Genomic DNA, 18,396 nt, shown 5'->3' with positions numbered 1-18,396 from the left:
AGGACAATCCCAATGGTAAGTAAAATAGCTCGTTGGGGCCAGCACTTAGAGATGGACTTTCAAACAACAGTCTTTGCTGAGATTCCCATTTTTCTTTCCATACCTCACTGATATTCTTTTGATCTCCTCACAATAGAATAGAAGCCAAAGAGAAGGGATACCTGTGGACATGAAAAGGGAAAGTTCTCTGTGGCCACTGGATAGGTTCAGATTGCCTGGCTTATTTCTCCAATGTGCAGATTGCCTTAGCCATCGGATCACTCAGGACAGGGGCTTCTCTGAAGTCAGTCCTGGTGCTGACGTCACTGGCTCCGGGAGGCAGTGCTTGCTGGTGCAGGACGGCCCCTCAGGTGATTCTCCGGTGCCGCCCCTGCAGAGCCATGTCTGGGAAGACGTTACCCTGCACAACAGCAGCCTCCCGCCCCTGGCTATCAAGAGCCCGGAGTGCCTGGGCCTCCTGCACCAGCTGGACGGAAGCTCGGACGTGTGGACCCAGCACTACTGCATCCTGAAGGATGGCTGCTTGTACTTCTACGCCAGCATTCGCTCCAGCCAGGCCTCAGGTACGGCGTCCGCTTTACAGTCCTAACAGTGAAGCCACCTCAGCTTTCCAGAGCTTCTACCAAACTTCATGCTGTGTACGTTAGTTCACGTTATCTTCTGGAGAAGGGGTACTATTATTATTCTCAACTGGCTGGAAAGTCTACACATCTCGACAAGATCACATGTAGTAAGCAAAAAAGCTGAGAACTGAACACAGGCAGTGTAACTCCAGAGCCGGAACCCCTGTGCTGCGCTGGGCTTAGTCACTCAGTTGTGTCTGACTCTTTGTGACCCCACAGACTATAGCCCGCCAGGCTCCTATATCCATGGGGATCCTCCGGGCAAGAATACTGGAGTGGGTTGCCATGCCCTCCTCCAGGGCATTTTCCCAACCCAAGGATTAAACCCAGGTCTCCCGCGTTACAGGCAGATTCTTTACCAGCTGAACCACCAGGGCAGCCCAAGAATACTGGAGTGGGAAGCCTACCCCTTCTCCAGGGGATCTTCCCGACCCAGGAATCGAACCAGGGTCTCCTGCATTGCAGGTGGATTCTTTACCAGCTGAGCTACCAGGGAAGCCCCCTGAGCCCCTAACCCCATGCTTTTACTGCCTGGAAAAGTGAAAAATAAGCCCCTTCATTTTTTGATGACATTCAGAATCAATGCCAGTAGTTTTCTTGGGTAGTGACTCTACCCTTTTCTGAAAGTATCCCTAATCTCAGACAAGTGAGTAACGAAAAGAGCATTATTGTCAATTTTCCCTCAACAAGTTACTCAAGTTCCTAAAACTTAGTTTCCTCATTTATAACATGGAAACAGCCATCTATTTCACGGGACTGTTGTGACGACTGAGCTTCCCAGGTGGCGCTAGAGGTAAAGAACCCACCTGCCAATGCAGGAGACTCAAGAGACTCGAGTTCAATCCCTGGGTCAGGAAGATCCCCTGGAGAAGGAAATGGCAACCGACTCCAGTATTCTTGCCTGGAGAATCCCGTGGACGGAGGAGCCTGACAGGCTTCAGCCCGTGGGGTCGCACAGAGTCAGACACGGCTGAGGCGACTTAGCACAGTACACGGCACACGTTGTGAAGATTAAATGAAGTGACTGCCACTCGAGTTACTTAAGCTCTGTGTGCAAAGTACCCTACACAGAAAGCTCTTTCTATATAAAGTGTATGTATATTTATTAAATTATAGATACATTAATATACATTTTAATATATTGGGCTTCCCTTGTGGCTCTGCTGGTAAAGAACCCACCTGCAATGTGGGAGACCTGGGTTCGATCCCTGGTTGGGAAGATCCCCTGGAGAAGGGAAAGGCTACCCACTCCAGTATTCTGGCCTGGAGAATTCCATGGACTACAGTCCACGGGGTCACAAAGAGTTGGACACGACTGAGCAACTTTCACTTTCACTTTTAATATATTACACGTCATATATACAAAATGAGTATGTAAACAATACAATTTAGCAGTAAAATAATTATTCATGATAAGAAAGATTACTTATCTTCTTAAAATTTTTGACAAAAAAAGATTATTGGTGTTTTATTTGCAGTTGGACTTTTGTCACAAATGAATAATGCCTAAATAATGATGAGTAGTGAAGATCCAGAATCTTAATCATTTAATTTCCTTCCCCCCACCCCCATTTTTAGCATGAATGCCTTTGTTTAATTAAGCTAGAAAGTCATGCCAAGTGGGTGACGATTTCCCCTTCTCGGAAGGGTACAAAAGAGGTACAAACTGACATCACTCTGAGGTCCTTTTCTCATCACTCAGGATGAACAATAAATCTCCTTTACTAACATACTCTTTCACTTTGACAGTATTAAAACATGACCCAGAATATTAACCAACTATTAGGAAGTAGCCGGCATGCCTAAGCATTTACAAGACAGGCTGTTCCTATGTGACCCAAATTCACAGCTTTAAAGCCTGGTACCAGGATGAGAATGAAGATAAACAAAACGAACCTCTAAAGTAGTCATCGACTGGAGCTTTCATTATAAAATATCACTGCAAAAGTCTGAACCATTTTAATTAGCAAATCAATGAAGTTCACTTTCAAGAGAACGTTTCCATAGATACAAAGTGAATGTTTAGGTTTGATCGCTCATATTACTCCATATTAACCAAGGGCTTCCAAACCCCTGGGGTCCAGAGATTGTTACTGATTCCAAGAGTTTGAAATGGGAATGACAGCCCTTATTCTGAAAGGTCAAAGGAGGCCCTATTCAGAAGAAGCCTAGTTGGACAGCTGGAAAACAGCTACTAATAAATGGCCTAAAATAATAACAGTAAAAGTGAGTACAGGTTTTGTACTCATCACTCTGTTTTTAATTATTATTTCATTTAATTTCTACGACAGTCCTGTAAATAAGTTATTATCCCATCTACAAGTTTGGAAACTGATATTTAGCAAGGTTAAATCATTTGCCCATGTTCCCTCAGCTAGTAAATGGTGAAAACAGAATTTGAACCCAGGTAGCCTAAGTTACAGGCTTCCTAGGAGGGGCAGTGGTAAAGAATCTGCCTGCCAATGCAGGAGAAGCACAAGAGATGCGGGTTTGATCCCTGGGTGGGGAAGATACCCTGGAGAAGGAAATGGCACCCCACTCCAGTACTCTTGCCTGAAAAACCCCATGGACGGAGGAGCCTGGTGGGTTAAGGTCCGTGGGGTCACAAAGAGTCAGACACGACTAAGCGTGAGCACAGGGAGCCTAAGTTACAGCAACAAAAGGAAAAACAGAGAGTGAAATGTGAAAAGTTTCTTTATATTTAGCTCTTATTGTTTCCCACATCTTTCCAGAGCCTTCCAGGGTCCTTTGTTGCAGCCAGAGCCCCCTATGGCCTTACGCTTTGTCCCCAACCCCTCTTTCTGGCTTTCTCTTCCACTCCTGTGTTAAAACACCCTGCATTCTCCCCAGACACAGTCACCTTCTACCTGCTGAGCGTACCCCACCTCTTGGACATTTTTCTGACCCCATGTCTTCGCTTGTGTTAGTTCCTTCTCTCTACCTACCGATTCCCCAACATACATTGTCCAGACACTACCTGTCTTCCGAACGTGTATTCAAACGCTGGCCATCTCTGCTAAACAACAACCCCAGATGGTTCTAAGTAAACACAGCATCTCTGTTCCCTGGGCTTCCGTGCTCATCTGTCTTGTGACACTTGTCACCCTCTACTTTGTGTTTTATCTCTAATTGGCCGTTTTATCTCTTCTAAGGGATTATGCGCTCAGAGATGACTCTATTTTACATATGCTTAATGAATAAATGCATAAACCACCAAAGGGACTCAGTTGGCCATCATTCCCATGAAGAATCATCCCCTCATTTAATAGCAGGACAGACGAGAAGATTGTAAAGATGATTCAAAGGCAAAAACCAGAACTCAGGCCACCAGATGCCTGGGCTTTGGGCCATATCATACTCTTTTCAGCTGGAAGAAAATGACCAATTTCTACCTATTTTTAATGTTTTCTCTGGAAAATATTTCATGTGTGGCTAATAAAAATATTTAATCCAAAGCCATTCATTCTTTCCCAGCCTTACTTCTTGAATATCCCATCTTCACAGGTCCTTAGTTTCTAGCAAAAATTATTTCACATATGAATTAAAAGAACCTGCTCCTTACAGAAATTCCAACAGAAATTTTATATCTCGGCCAGGTTATAAAACAGAGGCCTGTGATTTCGGGTCTTCAATAACTCTATTCTTCCTGGAATAAAACATGCCTGAGCATGCCCCTCGTTCCAAGAGGAGTACTTTACGGCCACCGACTCCCCCCACCCCTCCACTCCCACTCTGACAGCAGCTGGGTCCAGCTGGAAGCTCTCCCAAGGTTAATCCACTGCTTACCCTTGTTTTTCTGAAGTTGTTTACCCTTCCCTAAACTTGAATTTTCCCTAGACTTGAGTTTCCCTGGTGGCTCAGATGGTAAAGTGTCTGCCTGCAATGCGGGAGACCCGGGGTTTGATCTCTTGGTTGGGAAGATCCCCTGGAGAAGGCAATGGCAACCCACTCCAGTACTCTTGCCTGGAAAATCCCATGGATGGAGGAGCCTGGTAGGCTACTCCATGGGGTCGAAAAGAGTCAGACACGACTGAGAGACTTCATTTTCACTTTCAGACTTGAATTTTAAATTGAAGTTTATATCCTGTTTCTAAGAGTCCTTTTCCATCTTCCTGTACATCCTGACTCCAATCATGACCTGAGGCTCACAGCCAGTGGTTCCACCCAATGAAACTCGAAATAGGATTCAGGTGAATCCAAATTTCCAGTGGGAGATTCCCAAAATAAATATGGCCCTCTCCACTATCCACAAAAAGTCACTGCCCTGGCAAACCACATTTTTACTTTTTTTTTTTCCAGAGGACTGGATCATACTGCTCAAGTGTATTTTATTTTTTAATGTTTCCTATGTGTCCAGAACTTGGATAAGCTTTCTATGTCTATTATCTAAAACAAATATTTGCAAGACATCCACTGCTGCTGTCCCATCACAAGTGAGAAACTAGAGCTGAGAGAAGTTAACATGCCTTTGGTCAGCCAGCTATTGAGTGACAGAGACAAACTGCGAACAGATGCTATCTGACTCCTGTGCTTGAATGTTCTGGGTAGCACTCCCTGACGGAAGCTAGGCTTCTGAAAGTAGTGCTCACACTCGATCAGTATAATACTGCACTCTGAACATCAGCACCCTGACGTGATAGACAAGGTCCACCCAGTCCAACTGATTAGCACAATAACCAGAGGAGCTATGAGGACAGCAAAGGAATTTATTGAGAATGACTGAAACCATATGGTACCATGAACAGCACATGCACTAAAATGGTTAGTTTGGCTTAATCATTTTATAAGCATGGAGTATAAATTATTATTATATTGATAAAGATTACACAGAGTTCTAATGCTCGTTTTCTTCTAGATGACACTAAAGAAACGACCTTTGTGCTGGTCTGATCAATGATGCCTTCTTTACTTACATTTTTCAAGTTCTGCTTGGCTCTTCTTGCACATCCTACCCCGGTTTGGTTCCTAGTTCTCCGGCCCTCTGAAGGTCATAACCTTGAAGTAGGCCTTGATTACCATTTATAGCAGTATTTATCAAAATGCAGGCTTTGATCCTGCATACGTGATTACTGAGTCATGCAATCAATGTAGCAAGTTGTGGACCAGGTAATTTAAAACACAATGAAAGTGAAACTGAAAGTTGATTGGTCGTGTCAGACTCTTTGCAACTCCATGGACTGTAGCCCACCAGGCTCCTCTGTCCATGAAATTCCCCAGGCAAGAATCCTGGAGTGGGTTGCCATTCCCTTCTCCAGGGAATCTTCCCAACCCAGGGATCTAACCTGGGTCTCCTGCATTGCAGGCGGACTCTTTTCTGTCTGAGTCACCAGGGAAGCCCTAAAAAATTCTAAAAAACAATAGAATTTAATATAGTAGAAAATATCATGGTACATCTCAATGTTTCACAAACTTTTGGTTTAATTGCTTTAAAACATGTAGAGGTCTGTATTTATTACATCTTTTGATCACAGCCCAAAAAGTTGGAAAAATACTAATGTACAGAAACTCTCTGCATACATGCTTGTTTAAATGGTCGACTTCTGTGTTCAGAATCTTAGAAACAGAGTATTTAAGGAAGGTTCTTTACTTTCTATCATCTTTGTAACATGCCTTCTTTCTAAGAAGGCTAAGTCTTAATAACATTGTCCCCTGGCTCTAGCATTGTCCCCTGGCTGGAGCACCTCAGTTGCTTTACTGTTTTATTTCACTTATTTTATTATTTACTTTATCCCATTGACTTATGTTCTTCATTAGCTAATCTGGGAGACTTCATATGATATTTCTTCTTTCTGAAGGTATCCATAGTGTTGGGGCCAGGGGGCTTCCCTGTGACTTGGTGGTAAAGAATCCACCTCCAATGCAGGAGATGTGAGTTTGATCCCTGGGTCGGGAAGATCCCCTGCAGGAAGGCATGGCAATCCATTCCAGAATTCTTGCCTGGAGAATCCCATGGACAGAGGAGACTGGCGGGCTACAGTCCATGGGGTCTCAAAGAGTCAGACATGATGAAGTGACGACATGCATGCAAGTAGTCCTGGGGGCTCGACGCAGTCCTTGTGACAGTGACTTGAGATGCTGAGAGAATACAGAGGACAAAAAAGAGGAGACAGGGAGGAGATAACAGCGAAGTGAGGGGAAAGAGAAGCCTTGAGAGCCATGCCAGCCGCGCTAGGGTTTCCTGTAGAAACCCTGTTAGATGCCCGTCCCACATTTTTTGTTGTTTAGTCGCTAAGTCGTGCCCAACTCTTTTGCGACCCCATGGACTGTTACCCGCCGGGCTCCTCTGTCTTTTTATTTCCCAGGTAAGAATACTGGAGTGGGTTGCCATTTCCTGCTCCAGGGGATCTTCCTGACCCAGGGATCGAACTCATGTTTCCTGAATTGCGTATGGATTCTTTATTACTGAGCCCACCTGGGATGCCCTAGTCCCACATTTTACTTTCAGCTGAACATGCCTCAAATGTATACCTTGGGAGTTAGAAAAATAGCCCCAGTCAGTTAGATCCTTGAGGTCTTTTCTCACCCTTCAGGAAACTGCTAGTACTTTAACAATATGTACAACCGGCTGGCCTATGCCTGCTAATGTTGAAAAACCACTGTGATAATTCCAGAAGCCTTTCAGTCAAATGCCTCTTCCTAGACCTGAAGTCCCTTGCCATTCACTGTACACTTGATATTTTTTTTCTTTTTATCTCTCTCTAGCAAGAGCTGGAACAAATTGTGACTGTTAACTATTATTGTTTTGTTTTGTTTTTTTATTTAATTGGAGGCTAATTACTTTACAATATTGTGGTGGTTTTGGCCATACATCCACATGAATCAGCCATGGGTGTACATGTGTTTCCCATCCTGACCCTCCCTCCCCATCCCATTATTGTTAAATAAATCACATCAAGGTCTGTACGCACTTCTCAGATATATTTTACATTATTGCAACAAATATATAGTTCTTATGAGAAATCTCTGTGCAAACACTGTGTTAGCTTATTATTTATTGCTGCCACCCAATGAAAGATAGCAACCAGCCCAATGAGGTCACTTGAAATGGGGTAATGGGGTTATAACTGGATGGCTTTTATGCTGATCATTCCTACCCTGGTTAGCAACCTATAGTTACCTATAACTAGTTAGCAAAGGGGTCAGAAACTTTCCTGTTTGTTGTAGACAGCTTTGGAAATGGCTGTCTGTCTATTCTCAGAATGGGTAGGGATGGAGGAAGGTATTCTTATCTGCTCAGACATATAAGAAAAGGAAATATAAGCAGGAAGAAGGTAAAACCCAGTACATAATAAAAATGCCATGTGCTACTGTTTGGAGCAGGGAATTAAAACAGCAAAATACCCTCAGATATCTCCTTAGGTATCCTATAGTCCTGAAATATCTAGCAGATTGCTTATTCTACATCCAGTATATATCCCCAAAACATACATCTATGGAAAAATGTGCACATGAATATTCATAACAATGTTATTCATAATAGCCAAAAAAATGGAGGAAAACTCAAATGTCCAAACTAACAAATGGATAAATAAAATGCTGTTCATCCACACAATGAAATATCATTTAGCAACAAAAAGAAATGAAGTATAATACATGATACAACACGAGTGAGCCTTGAAAACTGGCCAAGTGAAATAAGCCAGTCGCAAAAGATCACATGCTGTATAACTCCATTTATATTAAGTGTCTCAGGGAAAAAAAATCTATAGAGACAGAAAGTCAGTTAGGATTGCCTAGGGTTAGAGGGGGGAAACAGATGGGCAGTGAGTATGGGTGTGGAGTTTCTTTTTGGGGAGGTAACTCAGTGTTCCAAGATTAGGTTATGGTGATGGTTGCACAACTTCATAAACACACTAAAAGTCAGTGATTGTATACTGTAAATAGACAAACATTGTGGTGTGTAAACAATATGTCAGTAAAGTTGTTTTATGTCTATCAAAGATAGAAGGCATTCTCTGAGTTTGGTAAACGCCAATAGACTGGGTCCTACTAAAAAGAAAAACCTCTAGCCATTTCTAAAATGAACACTTTCCTAGAGATTAATTCTAAAACGGACTCTTTAAATAAAAATTTTAAAAGACTTTAATATTACATCTAAACCCCCTCTATAAAGTAAACAATTTCAAAGTCCAAAAGCCACTCATTCTGCTTAAAAAAGAAAAACTTGTTACTTTCTGACAGTGTATGTTGTTATCACGTGTAGCCAAAAGAAAAACAAAAATGAGTCAAATTTTCCTTTCACAGTTCCTTATTATCATACCAGCGTAGAATGCTTATCCCGTAGTATAGCAAAAATCCAAGTTGCATTTTGGCATTTTCTTTGTTAGTATGGTACACGAAGCAGGCTTCTCAGGTGGCTCAGTGGTAAAGAATCTGCCTGCCAATGCAGGAGACACTGGCTGGATCCCTGGGTCAGAAAGATCCTTTGGAGAAGGAAAGGGCAACCCACTCCGGTATTCTTACCTGGTAAATTACATGGGCAAGAGAGGAGCCAGGTGGGCTACAGCCCATGAAGTTGCAAAGAATCGGACACAACTGAGCAAGCACAGAACATAGCTCACTAAAGTGGCTTCTGGGGCAGTGGGTTTGGGGAGAACAAGAGTTAGCAATTACGAGAAAGAGAATTAAAATCTAATCATCGCTATTAATGATATGACCTAGAGTATCTGCATCAGGGTACCTCAGAACATCAAGACACCATAAACAATGCACAAGTGTTTTGACTTTTCAGCACCTTCTCCTACACTGATGTCTTCCCCCTCCAACCCCAACTCCTGAATAATGTAAACAAAATTCTGGCCAAGCAATATATAACTATAAGATAGCATCAAAAGACCATGGGAAAGAAATTATCTTGAAAAACTGGTCATTTATTTTCATTTTAATTCAAGTCGGCTCCCTCATATCACCCTGTGGGTTCATATTTTAAAAGTGCTTTGCATTTGCACAAAGGTGAGAATATATGTTGATCGTAGAAACCTCTGGCAATCTTTGTTACTCCTCAGGATGTCTTAATGGTTCTGTCCAAGCAGATACTATTTAATTTTTCCTCTAATGTAATTTTGTAGCTGTCAATCTTTGATACCAAGACATATATTTCAAAATGTGTCCTCCAGGAACACACTAAAAAAAAAGAAAAAAAAAAGCTGCTTTAGGCCCACAGTAACACGAAGCTAAATATTGAACATGTAATGAAAAGACTGTAAAAATGAAAAGAACAGGAAATCCAAACTTTGTTCCCATCTTGCCATTAATAATTAGTGGATAACCTTAAATTATATATTATATTATATATTTTTTGGAGTCTCATTTCTTCATCCATAAAATGAGACACTGGGACTAGAGGTTCATTTGGAGACAAAGTTTTCTTGACACCCTGTCAGACTTTTTCTCCACCTTACTCTTTCCTTATTCTCCTCACTTGCTTTGTCCTTTCACCCTCTGTAGGTGGCCTTTATCTACAAGGATACCGGGTGAATGAGCAGACCCTTAGTGTCAAGCAATCAGTAATTGAACTCAAGCCTCCATCTGAAGAATTTAAGACTTTCTATTTCTGTGCAGAAAATGAGACAGAAAATCAACGGTAAGTCAAGGTCTATGTATTTCTCGGTCCTGAGAAGAGCTTTATAAGCAAGCCCTTATATTCATTTTCCAACCTCAGCTCTACATCTTCCACCAAATATTCCCCTTTCTTTGCATAGTCCCTATAGTTAATATTCCTCAGGATTTTTTTCTTTCAATACACAGAAAATGATTTTTCTAGAAGTTTTTTTTTTTTTTTTTTAATGAAAAAGGAGTCCACAGTTCTCCCCAAGGCAGTAGCTAAGTCAGGCTTCAATATAAAAAATTCACTAACACTATAACCTGTAAATATTAATTTGTTATTAAATAAAATATTAATTTATTCACAGTTTGGCTGTTTTACCACATTTTGCTTAACTCTTACTGATATATCCATCTGGTCAGATGCTTGGTTTTGTTATAAGCCGTTGAAGGGCGTAGGACTTATTCATCTAAACTGATATGTTCAGTGTCCAACTTAGTATGCACAAATGGGCACTTATTTCATAATGATTCTGAAAAAAACCAGCAGGAAAGCTAATGGAGACAAAACCAAGAAGCAGAGGAGGTACTTAGAGGATCTTCCTTCATCACCCAAGTCTCCCTGACCTAACTGCAATCCCCAAGACACTCAGTGTTCACCATCTCCCATTCCTACCCTCAACTGCTGGTGACCATCCAGACACTTTCTTCCAGCTGTCTGCATAAAAGGGATCTAATCAAGAAGTTTACAGTGACTTATTAAAAAAAAGGAAAGGGGAAAACTTTCAGGGCCATTTGTAAGAATGAGATTCAACCCAAGAGATCAAACTCCCAAAGTAGAGTTTTAGGAATCTCTAGCAAGTGACCATTTGGAAAAGGGAAAAAGGATCTCCCTAGGCCTTCCCCCATTATGTAACCTTCCTGTCCCACTAACCCCTAAGCAAGGGCTAGATAGGAGAACAATGACCAGAGAATTGCTAGATATTTCCCAAGATCTTCCTCAGACTTGTGCTATATAATCAGGTGGCAGATTAAGATCATCCTTTGAAGGCGAGCTCCAGCAGGCATATTAGAAAAAGGGCCAGTGAAACAGAGTTAACTCCTAGCTGATAAAATTTATGGCTTCTCGAAGAGAGAAAGTTAAACAGTTAGATCTCACCGCCAAATCCATGAGTGCATATTATCAAGAGGAAGCAATATTAAGTCTTTATTTCAAAGTAGAAGGGCAAGAGTTTCAAAGTGTGGTTTTTGGGACTCTGGTTCCAAAATATAGCCCCCTCGCAAAAAAGTAGCAAAATACATCTAAGAAATGATAGAAATCATATTCTCCTCTCAGAGAATCACAAAATATATTAATTCAGTGTTTCCGAGACACACTGCTGGAAGGTGTCCTGGGGGACTCCCCTTAACTCCCACTGCGCAAGCTATCTGACTCAAACCATTTTACAAAAACAATGCCTACTAAGCACTCTTAGAATCAACATTATATAGGCAAATTTTATAATACATTATCCAAGAAAATGAAAAGAATGGAGAAGATGAGAGGGAAGATTTAACTAGAGAGCTTGCATTGGCTTCCACAATGTGACAAAGGAATATTTGGCCCTAACAGCAATGTTTGACTACTGTACATTTGATCAACTAAACTTTAGAGAGAAACAGTAAAATACTAGTAATAATTTTAGAAGTCCTGTAGTTTCGTTATACTGTCTTCTGGTCCTATTATTTATATTAACTTTACTTCATAGTTACCACTGTGCATTTCTCTTCTGGTGTTTTATCTTTTTGTTCAGTTCAAAACGTGAGGATCATGGTTTACTATATGAATTTCAGAGTAAATATCCAAAAGAAACAGCTGTAAAATAAATCAAAAGACTTTGTAACATTTCATCTCCCAGAGAACATTTTTTAATGACCTGTCCTGTACTATCACCTCCGCAGCTGGATTACAGCTCTGAGGATGTCCATCCAGAAATGGCTTCCTTTGCACCAGGCTATTCAAGACTTCATGAACCGACCTCTAGAGGAGACCAGAATGTGATCGAAATCCTAATCTTAAGAGAAAGGATCCACAAAATCACCACTAGCCAGTTACGAAAAGAAATAAAAAACATTTATCATTATGTAGCTTTGCAAATGAATGTTCCTCTTATATATTTAAATTTTGTGATGGCTATAATTTTTATTTTGAACCAAAACACCAAAATCTAATATGATATTCAGATAACTTGTATTAACATCATTAATAATTTCATGTTTTCCCCCTCAAAGCAGCACATGTTAGCATCAAAATATAGTATGCTGCATATCTCTGGCTTTTTGAAAGCATAAGTACAATAAAAGCTGATTTATTTTACTTTTTCTTCTATATTCTTTGCTAAATATTCCACCCTACGCTTTGGCTGTGGGCTTCCTAGAATGTCTGCAAGTCATGATGCAGGAAGTTGATATTTGGGACATTTAGGCTCATGAAAGTGAAGTGGCTTAAATAAGCAAATATTTCAGCTAAACAAGGACCTTTCTGTTAGGTTATCTTAAAATCAACTGACCCAAATGCCTCTCAAAATTTCCTGTATAAAAGAAAATAATTATTGTTATAAAAATAAAACAAGGAAATAATTAAGACTGACTTTTGGGGAGAAAACTCAGTCATATTACCTGGATTATCATCTGAATATCTATCACACAGCAAAGGGAAAGCACAAATCAAGAATGTTCTATTCTTGCTCCTGAATGTGAAATTCAGAGAAATTCAAGAGTGAATTCCAAGCACTGAGTTCATTTCTCGGTGGAACAATCCCGGTGTGCATCCCAGATACTGTGGTTCACCCAGAAGCCCTACACCTCACTAATGCAGCATGGAACACAACTTTCAGGGAGTCCACCTGTCAGAGGCAAGCCCTCTGGAGCAACTCAGTTCAGTTCAGCTCAGTCACTCAGCCACCTCTGACTCTTTGCAACTCCATGAACTGCAGCATGCCAGGCCTCCCTGTCCATCACCAACTCCCGGAGTCCACCCAAACCCATGTCCATCAAGTCAGTGATGCCATCCAACCATCTCATCCTCTGTCGTCCCCTTCTCCTCCCACCCTCAATCTTTCCCAGCATCAGAGTCTTCTCAAATGAGTCAGCTCTTCTCATCAGGTGGCCAAAGTATTGGAATTTCATCTTCAACATCAGTCCCACCAATGAACACCCGGAACTGATCTCTAGGATGGACTGGTTGGATCTCCTTGTAGTCCAAGGGACTCTCAAGAGTCTTCTCCAACACCACAGTTCAAAAGCATCAATTCTTTGGTGCTCAGTTTTCTTTATAGTCCAACTCTCACATCCATACATGACCACTGGAAAAACCACAGCCTTGACTAGACAGACCTCTGTTGACAAAATAATGTCTCTGCTTTTCAATATGCTGTCTAGGTTGGTCATAACTTTCCTTCCAAGGAGTAAGTGTCTTTTAATTTCATGGCTGCAGTCACTGTCTGCAGTGATTTTGAAGCCCAGAAAAATAAAGTCTGACACTCTTTCCACTATTTCCCCATCTATTTGCCATGAAGTGATGGGACCAGATGCCTCACGACCATAACAAAAACTTGAAAACTTGCCTCTTCATAAAATAATTGCATTTTGGAACTGACAAGGACCCAACAGCTCAACCTTTCTTCCTTGCGGCTGAGGCTCAAGGAGGTCATTTCCTCCTGAAGATCTCAAACATCAATGACGGCACAATGGGTGCTGAGCCCTGGACCTGAGACCAGGTCTTAACCCCTCCATCCAGCACTGTCTCCACTCATCCTACAGCCCCTCTTTGTGCGCAAAAATGTGGCGGGGTTTCACAGAAATGATGCAACTACTCATTCCTCAAACTTGTGAAATATGTCTAGTCTGAAAAACACTGATTCCAACAACAAATCATGTTTATGCTTCTAGTCTCATGGAAGGCCTTCACGTTAATTCAAATTACGTCCTCTTTCAGTGAATCTTAAAGGTAAAAAAGATTTAAAATTCATGCCATTTTTCCTACACGCTTCACCTCTATCTCTCCACCCAGAAGACCAAACTCTTCAAATCAATGGCTACAGTTTGCAGCTGTCGTTCAACATAACTCCGATAAAGGAGGCTTATGAGTGTGTGAACATATCCAACATGGTTCCCATCCTACGAGAAGTCGCCTGAATGAACTCATGCCCTAACAGGCATGCTGTAGTACTCTGACCAACTTAATACCATAATCCGAAATATTCAATTAGCAATAACAGATAGCCCTCTGTTCTGACAGTGGTCCCTTTGTTCTCCAGCATTTGTCATGATAATAATGGGGACTTTCAGCAGGGGCATCATCAGTAATGTTCCTGTCCGAAACCTGGAGCTCACACATCCTCTCCCCAGCCGAGCCCTCCGCCTTTCTGGCGCCCTGCCAAGGAATGCACAAACTGTGTCGTTACCAGGCATCCAGCTAGTGGCCACAGCCAACTGTAACACTGGCACGAAGCCTTCCCCTGGAGGAGCAACATAAAAGCAACTACCTCAGTAAAAAGTGAATACCGTTTTCTCAGAATTAAGCAATCGTGTAAATCACTTGAAAGTGAAAGGTATAGCAACATTCAAAACTCGGAGCTACTCTTCAAAAACTACTGCAGTTATTCCTGGAAGGTTCTAGAGATCTAAACAATCCAAGACATATTAAGTAAAAAGTTTTCTGTGAGCATTTTCATGTGGAGAGGATTTTATGTGGTTATTAAGGGATATGTGATCCCCCCAAAAGACTTTTTAGTTCTAAGATTAAGAACATGTCCCAAGATCCACAAGATTTCCATCCCCAATAGGAAAGCACAGATCAGCCGTCTACATAAGCACTATCTGATTGCACATTTTAGGGTTAGTCCACCTTTTAGCAAATCAAGGAGAGTTCCCCATTGGCCCAAGGGTCAGTTAGTCAATAAAGGTTCATTGAGCACCTACAATGGATGAAGTGTCAGTTGCCACCAGCATGGTACCATTCAGGAGAGGCAGACCAAATTGTTCAAAGCATGCACTCTGCAGCCAGAGGGCCTGAGTTCAGCTTTTACTTGGCCACGTCCCGGCTGCGACCTTAGGCAGATTACTTTAACTCTCCCTGTTTGAGTTTCCTTATCAATGAATGGAGACACAGTGCCTGTCACATGTGCTCATGAGAATTAAATGAACAACATATGAAAAGCACTGTAACAGTGAGCAGCCCCAGGGAATCCTCAATACGATTATCAATATTGTTAGCAGGAGATTGTCAGCTAGTTACATACAGATCTCCCAACTCTGTCGACACCTTCAGAAAAAAATACACGGTATCTCTTTCACTTCATTACCTGAAGGTGGAGAGAACAGCAGTGAGTTCCATCTTGTTTTTTTAAAAAAGTTTTTATTGGAGTATAGTTGATCTATAATGTCTCCTTCTTATACGGCTTTAATAGAGATGGCCAAATATAGTTTCAGGCTTTCAGAGCAGCATAATATTGCCTATTTATAACCTCTATGACTGGCCTGCAGTTGTCAAAACTCTGCTAGCCCAACTCCTTAGTAAACTTGAAAGGTTTCCCATCAGCAATCCTAGAAGTCCTAAGTTAGGCCCAAGTTATTCTCAGAAGATCCCTGAGGGCCTAAGTTGGGCTGATCTAACTCCAATTCTTATTCCACCTCATCTGTTGACAGTGTGCATACTATGAGGAAAACCCCTGGGCTGTTCTGTACTTGGGAGTTACATTTGGTGAAGATAAATTAATAAAAGATTCTTGCCATGCTGTCTTCAGTATCTCCTAGAGTTTGCTCAAATTCATGTCCATTAAGCTGGTGACGCTATCTAACCATCTCAATCTCTGCTGCCCTCTTCTCCTTCTGCCTTCTATCTTTCCCAGCATCAGGGTCTTTTCCAATGAGTCAGCTCATCACAGCAGGTGGCCAAAGTATTGGAGTTTCACTCCAGCATCAGTTCCTCCAATGAATATTCACGGTTGATTTCCTTTAGGATCGACTGGATGGATCTCCTTGCAGTCCAAAGGACTCTGAGGAATCTTCATCAGCACCACAATGCAAAAGCATCAGTTCTTTGGTGCTCAGCATTCTTTATGGTCCAACTCTCACATCCATACATGACTACTGGAAAAATCACAGCTTTGACTATACAGACCTTTGTAGACAGAGTGATGTTTCTGCTTTTCAATACACCATCTAGGTTTGTCATAGCTTTCCCTCCAAGGAGCAAGCGTCTTTTAATTTCATGATTGCAGTCACAATCTGCAGTGATTTTGGAACCCAAGAAAATAAAATTCATCACTGCTTCCATTTTTCCCCTTCTGTTTGCCAAGAAGTGATGGGACTGGATGCTCTGATCTTAGTTTTTTTAATGTTGAGCTTTAGACCAGTTTTTTTTATTCTCCTCTTTCACCCTCATCAAGAGGCTCTTTAGTTCCTCTTCGCTTTCTGCCATTAGGGTGGTATCATCTGAAAATCTGAGATGTTGTTGATATTTCTCCCCGCAGTCTTCATTCCAGCTTGTCATTCATCCAGCCTGGCATTCTGCATGATGTACTCTGCACAGACTTTAAATATAACATACAGCCTTGTCATACTCCTTCGCCAATTTTAAACCAGTCAGTTGTTCCATGTTCAGTTCTAACTGTTGCTTCTTGACCTACATACAGGTTTCTCAGGAGGCAGGTAAGGTGGTTGGTATTCCCATCTCTTTAAGAATTTTCCACAGTTTGTTGTGATCCACACACCAGGAACTTCCCTGGTGGCTCAGTGGTAAAGAAACTGCCTGCAATGCAGGAGACATGGATTTGATCCCCGGGTCAGGAAGATCCCCTGGAGAAGGGAATGGCAACCCATTCCAGTGTTCTTGCCTGGGATATCCCGAGGACAGAGGAGCCTGGTGGGCTACTGTCCATGGGGTCGCAAGAGTCAGACACAACTTAGGGACTAAACCACCACAACCCATCTCTCCAGCCAACTACTACTTTTTTCATTATTAAGGACCTCATAATGACTTGAGGAGTCCATCTATTGTGTGAGAGTGGAAGTCAAATCAGCCCAAGGACTTCTCCATGAAGTACTTGGCCCTAAATTATATATGTATTTTGTTGGTTAAAAAATATCCCTTCACATTGTTTCCAGATCTGTCTTTTTAGAATGGAACCCACTCCTGCCCAGAGAATTTTCATTCAGCGACTCTTGACACGCTATGAAAACCTAACAAGGTTCTGAATATACTACTAGATTATTTGGTCAATCATTTGAAGCAGAATGGGAAGGGTCTCACGTCTGCAATTATTCATATAATGACTCAGGGACGTAGGAATACAACTCTTTTACTTACTGTCTTCCCTGAAGCTAGCAAAGTGTCCAGTATACCTTAACCATTCAATATTCAAACAGTAAAAGCATAAACAAATGAATTCCCATTATTAGTCTTGTTACAGATGAAAATTAAATCTGCTAATTTAATTCTGAGTTGCATTAGGACTTTATGGAAAGATAAGATATTAATATATTAAGATTAAGGTACTATGTGTGCTCTTTAGTCACTCAGTCCTGTCTGACTCTTCCCGACCCCATGGACTGTAGCCCACCAGGCTCCTCTGTCCATAGGGATTCTCCAGGCCAGAATACTGGAGTGGGTTGCCATGTCCTCCTCCAGGGAGTCTTCCCAACCCCGGGATCGAACCCAGGTCTCCCGCATTGCAGGCAGATTCTTTAACATATGAGCCACCTGCGAAGCCCTAAATATTGTAGTTATGAAGAAACTGTGACATGTTATAGAACCAAAAGACAAGAATGCGCCTAAGAGGCAGTTTCAATGGGAACTGAATCATAAGAAGAAACGCAAGCTATCTTCTTTCTCTGTTCTACTGCCTACTGCGTCACTTCATTCTTACTTCTCTCTGAAGCTTGACTTTGATTGATACAGAGAATGAATGCGTGAATTTTAAGTCAAAATCCAAAGGAGAATCATAGCCTTTTGACAAGATGCACACATGGAAATTGCCTAACCTTCATATTCATAAAGTCTGTGGCTAGAGGATGGGGTAGAAAAGGCTTTATAACAATCATAGCTAGCACGAGCATGTAAGGGTGCTGCTGCTGCTGCTGCTAAGTCACTTCAGTCGTGTCCAGCTCTGTGCGACCCCATAGACGGCAGCCCACCAAGCTCCACCATCCCTGGAATTCTCCTGGCAAGAACACTGGAGTGGGCTGC

General features: G+C 41.8%; 1 protein-coding gene and 1 long non-coding RNA gene across 2 annotated transcripts in view; one reads left to right on the top strand and one right to left on the bottom strand.

The window, feature by feature from the left end:
• LOC122700667 overlaps window positions 1-12,480 on the top strand; it is an 89,135-nt gene extending 76,655 nt beyond the window's left edge. The window contains exons 8-10 of the mRNA XM_043913739.1: window positions 377-563; window positions 10,071-10,206; window positions 12,108-12,480. Coding sequence (XP_043769674.1) covers window positions 377-563; window positions 10,071-10,206; window positions 12,108-12,207 — 423 coding nt within the window. The 3' untranslated portion in view covers window positions 12,208-12,480. The remainder of the gene's footprint in view (window positions 1-376; window positions 564-10,070; window positions 10,207-12,107) is intronic.
• Window positions 1-18,396, bottom strand: part of LOC122700668 — a 74,150-nt gene that overhangs the window by 33,229 nt on the left and 22,525 nt on the right. The window lies entirely within an intron of this gene.

This window comes from Cervus elaphus, chromosome 9 (genome assembly GCF_910594005.1).
Source record: "Cervus elaphus chromosome 9, mCerEla1.1, whole genome shotgun sequence".
Taxonomy (NCBI): domain Eukaryota; kingdom Metazoa; phylum Chordata; class Mammalia; order Artiodactyla; family Cervidae; genus Cervus; species Cervus elaphus.
Note: the sequence above shows the minus strand (reverse complement) of the source record. Positions and strands in the feature narration are given on the sequence as shown.